This window comes from Teleopsis dalmanni, chromosome 2 (genome assembly GCF_002237135.1).
Source record: "Teleopsis dalmanni isolate 2A chromosome 2, ASM223713v2, whole genome shotgun sequence".
NCBI lineage: Eukaryota > Metazoa > Arthropoda > Insecta > Diptera > Diopsidae > Teleopsis > Teleopsis dalmanni.
The window spans coordinates 10,075,232-10,085,606 of record NC_051847.1 but is presented as its reverse complement, the minus strand read 5'-3'; the positions used below and the strand labels follow the sequence as shown (position 1 = coordinate 10,085,606).

The 10,375-nt window shown below is 32.3% G+C and overlaps 2 protein-coding genes across 2 annotated transcripts; both read left to right on the top strand.

The window, feature by feature from the left end:
- The first annotated feature begins 457 nt into the window (after positions 1 to 457).
- LOC119685571 lies at positions 458 to 5,104 on the top strand. Its single transcript, XM_038099892.1, has 2 exons — positions 458 to 2,004; positions 5,053 to 5,104. Exons 1-2 carry the CDS (start codon positions 458 to 460, stop codon positions 5,102 to 5,104), a joined length of 1,599 nt encoding a protein of 532 aa, XP_037955820.1.
- A 953-nt stretch (positions 5,105 to 6,057) lies between these two features.
- On the top strand, positions 6,058 to 9,692 carry LOC119685560. The gene is made up of 3 exons (XM_038099877.1): positions 6,058 to 6,178; positions 6,496 to 6,662; positions 9,600 to 9,692. The coding sequence occupies exons 1-3, from the start codon at positions 6,124 to 6,126 to the stop codon at positions 9,690 to 9,692; spliced, it is 315 nt and encodes a 104-aa protein (XP_037955805.1). The 5' UTR covers positions 6,058 to 6,123.
- Positions 9,693 to 10,375: the final 683 nt, after the last annotated feature.

Sequence of the window (10,375 nt, the reverse complement as noted above, 5' to 3'; positions counted from 1 at the left end):
TAAGGATTTTTAATAGGGGGGGGGGCCCGCGTGCCCCCTGGGAGCGAGTACACAAGGCAACGTGTCTGATTGCATTTAACATGGAAAATGCCAGCGCAATCCTTGTTGTCCTCAATCCAAGTTGTCGCACAGCCTCCTCGTGGCACCCCTGGATAGTTACCTGGCACCCGCTGGGTAATGAACTAATAGTACGTACGGCGAGTCCTATCCCCAGGACTTTAAATTTGGGTTGTGCACAGGGTTTGGTACCCGTCACGTAAAATCAACCACCAATGAAGGACGCAAGAGTGCCTCGGAACTGGAAACCGAATAACGTTGACGACCAATGCAAACGATTAAGGACTATGATTTACGGATATGCACCTGGAATGTCCGGACCCTCTATAGGGAAGGTGCCTCTATCCAACTGGCGGAAGCCCTCAATAAATGTAAGGCTGACGTCACCGCCATCCAGGAAATGCGATGGATAGGACAAGGCTGCTCTAAAAGAGCAAACTGTGATGTATACTACAGCTGCCATGCAAATCGACGTGAATTTGGATGCGGTTTTGTGGTAAGCAAGAGACTATCCAAATTAGTCCAGCGATTCACACCGGTGAACGAAAGGCTTGCCACACTCCGTATCAAGGCAAAATTTTTTAACATCACGTTAATTTGCGCTCACGCGCCGACAGAAGAAAAGGACGACTTGACCAAAGATATATTCTACGCGAGACTCGAGGAAATTTATGACCGCAGTCCCGCCAACGACGTTAAAATTGTTCTCGGGGATTTTAATGCAAAGGTTGGAAGAGAAGAAGTCTTTGGTCCAACTGTCGGAAAATTTAGCCTCCATGAATCAACCTCCAACAACGGTCTAAGGCTAATTGATTTCGCTGCGGCGCGAAATATGGTAGTATGTAGCACCAGATTCCCACACCGTGATATTCACAAGGCAACGTGGCTATCTCCCGATCAAGCAACACGAAACCAGATTGATCACTTCGTGATTGACGCAAGGCACGCTTCTAGTGTGCTGGACGTACGTTCATTCCGTGGTCCAAATATCGACTCAGATCACTACCTTGTCGCAGCCAAGGTACGCATGCGGCTTAGTACCGCCAACAACGTACGCTCCAATGTTCAAAAAAAACTAGACGTTAATAAGCTGCGATCACGAGAGACAGCCGAAGCCTTCGCCGCTCAGCTCTCTAGCCGATTAAACAACCAACCCTCCCGTCTCGATAATGCCGGTAGACAGTGGGGACATATCTCTCACTCCCTACGCACAACAGCGGAAGATGTCCTTGGTTTCAAACGTCCCCCACGGCGAAACCAATGGTACGACGAAGAGTGTCGCCAAGCTACTGCTGCGAAGAACGCGGCCTATAAAAGGACCCTGCAGTCAGCAGCAACGCGAACCGTGCATGAACAATATCGGGAGATGAGGAAGGTAGAGAGGTGCCTATTCAGACGGAAGAAACGAGATCAAGAAAGGCGCGAGCGAGAGGAAATTGAGGTGTGTAGAAATAGGAATGATGCCCGTAAATTTTATCAAAAAGTCAACCGTCTGACTCAAGGCTTTAAGCCTGGTGCATCAACCTGTAAGGACGAAAACGGTAATCTGGTTACAGATACGCAGAATGTACTGAAAGTATGGAAGGAGCATTTCTCCAAACTACTATCTGGCGATGATAACATCAACTCTGCCATTGAAGAAATGCCCTCTGTATCCCCAATCGAAAATGATGACGTTGAAATTCCACCACCTAGCCATAACGAAGTGCGTGTTGCTATACAGCGACTTAAGAACAACAAAGCGGCAGGCGCAGATGGCCTGCCTGCTGAATTGTTCAAAGCCGGCGGCGATATGCTGATAGGGTGCATGCATCAGCTTATCTGCAGAATATGGTTAGATGAAAGTATGCCCAGCGATTGGAATCTCAGTAGCCTTTGTCCTGTCTTGAAAAAAGGTGACCCGACGATTTGCGCCAACTATCGCGGGATTAGCCTGATACCTGTCGCGTACAAGGTTCTTTCAACTGTACTGTGTGAAAGGTTGAAGCCACATGCCAACTCACTGATTGGACCTTATCAGTGCGGCTTTCGACCTGGTCGCTCCACCATTGATCAGATATTCACACTGCGACAAATCCTGGAAAAAGCCCACGAACATAACATCGATACTCATCACCTTTTTGTCGATTATAAAGCAGCTTTCGATAGCCCCATTAGGGATCGCGTTTACGCCGCAATGTCTGAGCTCGGTATCCCTGCAAAATTAATTCGGCTTTGCAGAATGACGCTGAGTAATACCCGTAGCTCCGTCAAGGTAGGATCGAGTCTCTCTGAACCTTTTGATACCGTGCGAGGCTTCAGACAAGGTGACCCCTTATCATGTGACCTCTTCAATTTCGTCATGGAAGTGATCATGCGCAGGGCAGGTGTTCATCGTAATGGAACAATATTCTACAAATGTGTCCAGCTCCTTGCTTACGCCGACGACATTGACATCATTGGGCGTAGCAAGCGTGATGTTACAGCTGCTTTTGCTGCTATCGAAAAGGAATCTGCAAGAATGGGTTTAGCGGTGAATGAGGGAAAAACGAAGTATATGTCGGCTACTGGTAGAAATGTGCGTCGCTCGGACACCGGGCTAGTGGCTGGCGACTATACTTTCGAATCTGTCAAGGATTTCATCTACCTTGGCACCGCTGTAACGAATACAAATGATGTCAGTCTGGAGATCAGACGAAGAATCACCATTGCTAATAGGTGCTACTATGAGCTCAATAGGCAATTGGTATGTAGAGCTCTCTCTCGACAAACAAAACTTACGCTCTATAGGTCGCTCATCCTCCCTGTGCTTCTGTATGGCGCAGAAGCATGGACGTTATCCCAGAATGATGAAGCAGCACTGGGAGTGTTCGAGAGAAAAGTTCTTCGTAAGATCTTTGGTCCTCTACGAGTTGGCGACGACTACCGCATTAGAATGAACCACGAGCTGTACGAGCTTTATCACGACATTGACGTAATTCAGCGCATTAACATCCAGCGGCTTCGCTGGCTTGGTCATGTCGTGAGAATGGATGAAGACGCTCCGGCGAAAAAGGTGTTTGAAGCAGTAGTTGGCGGAAGAAGACGTAAAGGTAGACCGTGTCTCCGGTGGAGTGATCAAGTTGAGGGAGCACTAACTGGACTTGATATACGAGACTGGAGAAGGCGCGCACGCAGCAGAGGCGCCTGGGGAGACATGCTGCGTCAGGCCGAAACTCGGTAACGGGTTGTTATGGCCACATAAGTAAGTAAGTAATGAATTATATAAAACAACTCTTCAGGTGATAATTTTTGTTAAATATGAATTAATAATATATTCAATATATCACATTTTCATAACTTTGTTTCGCATTTTTTGACAAAAAATCATTTTTACTCTTGCTTTTTTTATTCTGTCTTGTATTTCATGGAAATGATAGGCCCTTTCACACAGAAATTAACTAAAAAATTTACCTAACTTACCCATTTCCTCAATATTCTTCAATTTAAACATTGTTTAGGCAATAAAATAAAATGAGGCAACATATTTCTTTGAAAATAAATTCAACTATTTATTTAATTCTACCTGGTTTTTATATTTACTTAGGAAAAATTAGCGTATCAATTGACATATGTATATGGTTATAATAAAAACTATGTATTCCTTAGCTATTTCAGATGTTATAAGTGATATACAAAAATTCTAAAAAATTTTTTACTATTTTCTATTGTATTATATATAAAAAACTTTAAAAAGTTATGTTTCTTTTGTATTTTATTGGTATTATAAATACAAATGGACTATTTGCAATAAAGTATTATATTTATTTAATACGTCAACTGATATGAAATATGCATCAATAAATGCATACACAATATACATATTTAAATGAAAACAATATTTTTTCCTCTTCTTACACAAACAAACAAAAACAATACACCTTACAAATATTTTCAAATGGTTTTGCTCGATAGACATTAGCATACACTAAAAAAATACTACCTTCGTGAAAAGATTGTTAAAAAGTTCACTACCTTCAGAAAAAGAACAGCACAACGAGTACATTGAAAATTTTACATGAGATTTCGGAAACAGTACATTATTTTAGTGTTTCGGATATGTCGCTATCATTTTTAATGTACTATTTGTGTACTGTACTGTTTATTTTCGTTCACTGTTTATAACACTTAATGCAATGCGCCGTCGATTATAGCTGGACAATTAAATATTCGTATATTGTTTGGTTCGTTTATATTAAAATTAATATTATATAAAAAATGTAACATTAGGTAATAAAGTTAAATGTTATTAAATTAGATTTAAAAATATGTTATTATTAACAACTATATATTATTATTATTTGACTATAGTCTATAATCATTTTTACGTATTGAAATAATAACATATTTAATGATAAATAAAATTTATAGGAAAAAAAAATAATTTAACATACAATAAATACAATAACAATTAAGCGACATATAAATATATAGAATTAATTCTATGTCCTATTAATTTATATTGTTATATATCTTTATATGACAGCATAATAAAAGTGCAAGTGTATAGTTACAAAACATAAAATAAACAATTGAGATGACTATTGAAGGTGGTCGAAACATTCGACATGTTAATATATACTTAACATTAAATCTGCAGTAGTACCCTGAAAATTATTATAGACTATAGTCGAAATATATATTTATATATTTTAAAGAAAAACAAAATAAGTTTCTTAAAAATGTTTTTAAAAATTGTGTATGAATTAAACAATTAATAAATTATATAATTAAAATTTGGTCATTGGAACGATTAATTATAAAATGTTATAAATCAATGAACCGAACGTAATTCTTTTTAATAACAATTGAGTTGATATAATAGTCTACAAAAAAAAACATATAAATTTATATAATTTTTTTATCATTGAAATAAGCAATTTTTTAGAATAAATAATATAAATTTTTGATGCACGGCATAACCTCTAACACAATTTTAATTAAACTATAAATTATTAATTTATTAATTATATATAGGTCCGAATATGGACCTAAAAAAGGTGAAGTTGAAAATAATCGTAGGGTTTGAGGTGATGTTTGTGCATTTTCTAAAGCGCGATGCAGACTATCATTTTTGTGTGTCACACAAGTTGCGTTCTCTTGCTCAAATTTCTTCTAGCGACCGAATTTGAACATGTATGACACGCAAGAGTCGTCATTCACGCAAAATTTTTGAAGCGTAAGGTTGTTTTACGCATGCTGTAAAAATTTGTGTGAAATTTAAAGTAAAATTATAAAATCGTAAAAAAAATTTTTAAGAAATTTTCCATAAATAGACAATACAAATAATAAAAGAATTTACATATATTCATTGTTTTTCAAGACATTTGATAATTTCCATGTTTTTGTTAGTTCAAGATTATTAACATTTAAAATTTTTTTATTTTAATAACAGGTTTTAACAAAGAAAAGTATATTTAGAATACAAAGTATTATATCTTAAATTTAGATTATTAATTAATTGTTATTATGACATATTTGCAATATTTTTTTTAATTACTTACAATTACCTCTTATAAATTTGTGTTAAAAGTTTAATTGTATATTAATTTTTTATAAAAACTTTTTATATAAAAATTTATATATTTTTAATTAAAATACAATTAAATATTTAACACAAATTTATAAGTGTAATTTTAATAATAATAAATAATAATAATAATAAAAATTATAAATACATTAATAATAAAATAATAAAAAAACGTATTAAATTTATATTAGAATTCTACATGTATCTGCTTACGATAAATTTGTAAGGTAAAAATGCTCTTGTATGACGTATGAATGTTTTACGGTGACAAACTAACATGCACAACATGTTGGCGAGAGCTGCTCACCAAACAATGGTGCAGATTATCATTTATGTGTGTCATACAACGTTTTTCTCTCTTGTATGACACACGTAAATGATACTCTGCACCGCTCGTAAAGTTAACTCACTTCAACAGTTATTAGTTCGGTTCGATCCGTTGATGTGTTGAGTTGATTTTGTTCTTTTAAATTCGTGTGGAATATTTTAAAATTCAAGAAAATATTATTGTGTAAAAAATGTCGGAATTCGGTGATGTTATTCTAAATTCTGGTGATGTGAACCAAGTCATTGGTATTAAAATATATTTAATTTATATAATAAATTATAATGAATATATATAATATTTATATATATATATTTTTGTTATTACATTAAAGATGCTCGCAAAAGCACACTACTTAGTTAAAAAGCAGTAGTTATTTCTGTAAAAGTTTTTTAAAGTATAAATTTAATTTGCATAGAATTATATGTTTATTAATGTACATATCTTAAAATTATATAAAATAAAATAATTACAGTGATATTTCATATTTGCTATATTATATAAAAAATTACTAAACATTTAATTGAATTCATACATAATCAGAGAAATCCCCTTTTTCGAATAGCTGATCTGATTGGACGTTTTGTAATGGATTTGTATCATTCTTGCTTGATTTCAAAGGAAAGTGGCTGGGTAATTGAAAAACGCATTGCACGTTCTAGATTTCAGAGTTTTATTAAGAATAAAGAAAATGCTGCGATAAGCGAAACATACAAATTGCAATATACAAACGTAAGTAAATATATCTTTATACATACAATATGGTTCTATAACTTAAATAAAATTTCTTTTTTAAAATTAATTATTATTTCAATCTATAGTTCAATAAAATTTAATTTAACTGGGCCTAATGTCGGTTATTTAAAAATTGAATTCTTAAAATTTGCTTATTAAAAATACACTGTCTTAATATAAATATGGAATCAATAACCATTACTGCTTCGTTGTCCATTGTGACAAATTTATTACAAAACAATCTCTGCTTATTCTTTATTTAAAAAGGTTTTAAAGTAAATTAATGAGTAATTTTAATTTTATTATAAATTATATCAGTACATATAAGAAATATTATAAAATGTGGATTACATTCCATTGTAACTTGGTACTTATAAATATAAGTAACTTAAGCACAATTTTCTATAAAATTATTATTTGAGGAATCATTATCATTCCTATCAAAATTCTATAAAATTTTTTACTTTAAAATTATCCTTTTGTTTTATTTATTATTACTTCCATACTTCGTTAGGAGCTTAAGAAGTCTACAAAACTTTTTTACTGGTTTCTATTTTGTGTTTTTGCTCTTAACTCGTTAAACGAATTGCCCGTCTCCTGCTAAACTGTCCTTCTCCATGTCATTGCTGGTCTTCCTCTGCGTCTAGTCTCCTAAGGGTTCCAAGTAAGTGCAGCATGTGTGATATTTTCATAAGGCTTACGCAGTGTGTGTCCAATCCAATACTTCAATTTCAATACTTCAAAACAGTGAACTAGACAGATCTGTATAGCTGAGATGTACAACATGTAGATCAAGTACAAAAGTACTAGATTTTTTGAATAATACCTGATTTATTTTTGTGTAGTCACGAATTGTAATGAAAGTCGAAATTGTAACTGTTATATCTGTTTGGATTGAGCTGAAAAATTCAATATACAGTCGGACTTTCATAACTCGAAGTACTATTTTGCAGAGAAATGGTTCGACTTATGGAGACTTTGTGTTAGAGAATTTTTTTATTTTTTTTGTAGATGTAAAAAAAACTAGAATTACATTTTAAAATATTTATTTATTTATTTGAAATCAAATACAGCGCAGATGTTATAGTGAAATAAAATATTCAGAAATCAGTGTTTGGGATTTTTATTTCTTTTTTTATTTTCAATAAAAAGAGATTCGAATTTTTTGAAAGCCTTATAGAGATCACCAGTTGTAGTATCATTCGTTTGCAAATAAAAATTCAAAATTTTGAATGTCTTCTACTTCTTTACTGAAATGCTGATAAACAATTTCATTCACCGAATCCTCATCAACATTTTCCGTTGCGCTTAGAACCAGATCCACTAATTCAGAGCAATAATGCTCAATAATACCGTTATCTGTAGGAAAGTTTGATGTGCAAATTTTATTGTCAAGCCCAATATAAACATTAAAAATAGCATTGGAAGTTATATTATTTACTTTAAAAGGCGCTTAATAATTTTTTTCCATCAATTCACAGTCTTCATCAATGTTATTCAAAAAAACTAAAGGAATATGTCGTCCTATTCGTCCCATGTAGAAAATTGGCTAAATCCAGCTTTTTTAAAGCAGTGCGCTATCGTTTGACTACTTACATCAATATATCAAGTTTTTGTTACATGATTTATGTAATCTATAAGTGTAATATACTGCTTTTTGTTTGCTTCTAGGTATACGCTTTAGTGCTTCTTTTACGATTCTGTTGCGTTAGTTAAAATTTACTTTAAGTTTTAAATTACTTCCCGATCAAGCGATTGCAATTTAGAGATCATATTTGGCGAAAGAAATACCAATTCTATGCATAAACACAAATGTCAGCGACTAGCATTTGCACAAAGAAGCAACATAATAAAGAAAAAGTTAAACATTTGGTTTGGAAAAAGGGACTTCCCCTAATATCAAATTGGATTCATATTTAAAACAAAAATTCAACTTATAGAATGCACTTGCCCATATTTTTATTGGCACGTTACAATATTTTTATTCGAGTTATAGAGAAATTCGAGTTATAGTTTTTTTTTAATCTATTAAATTACAAATTATTTTGCTCATTAATTTACAAGTTATTTAACTATGTATGTTATTATCTTCAACAAGAAATTACATGTTATCTGTTATTGAAATTCTCATCGTTGAAGTTAGTTGCAATATATAATTGTTTATATAATCGTTCTGGATTTTTTGATTATAGTACTTAATTGTGAAAAGCTTATGAAATTTGAAATTAAAATTAATAAATCTTTAAACACAAACAAATATTTTATGTTTACGTTGCATTCAAGTACAATATATGTACACACACATACGTATGTCGCTGATTTCTCATCAGCAACTTAAAATATATACACCGAAGTTACAAAGAAGGGTCCAATTTCTTGAATTGTTTACTGATTTAATAAACTGTTTAAGCGCATGCATTGACGTAGACTCCGCTATTTTATGGATAATAAGAATGCATGTTAACGTATAAACAATCCATTTCTTCTATATATCAGAGTAACAGGATTAACGTCTAACGAAATCAAACATATTATAAATAAACAAAAAATCATTAGTTAAAAAAATAATACAATAATAAATAAACAATAATATAAATAAACAATGTATATAAATATTATTACATATTATTCATTCTGTTATCTGTGATATATGTATATTGTAGAATAACAAATTTGCCACTTTTATGGTTACACATTGATTGGAACAGCTTAAAACGTAAAAAAAAGATGATGCTATTCTCCCTGATGAACTTGATGGAAAATCTCATCAGCACATTCTCATAAACACGTGTGATCCAACAAATCAAACTGGATTAGATAATCAAGCTAGATTAGATAATCTAGATAATCAAGAACTTAGATCAAGAACTTAAAATGTATTGATTGAATCATGCTTAATCAATAAATGCAGCAATTAAAAAAAAAACAAAAAAGGGCTATGGTTATAATGAACTTGATAAGGAAACTATAGTGCATCCAAATGGTTATGAATGTTTAAACAATAACATTTTTGGCAAAAGTTTTTAAATTTAGTGTAAGGTAGCACAATAGCGATGTAAGTTTTTTCAAGAATAATACGTCGAATACGTCGATTATTGTCAACAGAATATACTATTTGAATTGAATTACATTGAGTCATTATTCAGTATTCGTTTTTTCAAAATGCATATTGTATATCAAAACACATACAGTTAAAATTAACGAAACTAATTATAAAACAACTAAAGATAATAACATTGTTAATGTAAAATAGTTTTGCACTTATTAAATTTTAGTAAAAAAATATTACAAGGGAAAGTCCCGTTCCTAAATAAAAGCAAATGTTCGTGGAAATTCTAGTTAAAAATTGATTGATAAGCGGATTGTGTTAGAAATTGCAATCATTAGTTCACATCCGTACCTCGAATAAGTGAGTAATCAAAATGCATATGTATGTAAATATACTTTTCTATATTAATATTAATTACTATTGTTTGCAATAAATATACACACACGTACACATGCTTACTTATTTAAATAAATTTACTTATTATAATAATCACGTTTTTAATATTCATTGCTGAAGAGTTTTTTAACTAACATACAAAATTTGTTTCAATATTATTATAATTTTCATTGCACTAGTATTCTTTATTGGTTGCAGGTTAATATTGTTGGAAACAGTCTTTAAGCAGAGGTTAAAAGAATGTTGATACTTAGTCTTATGTTCA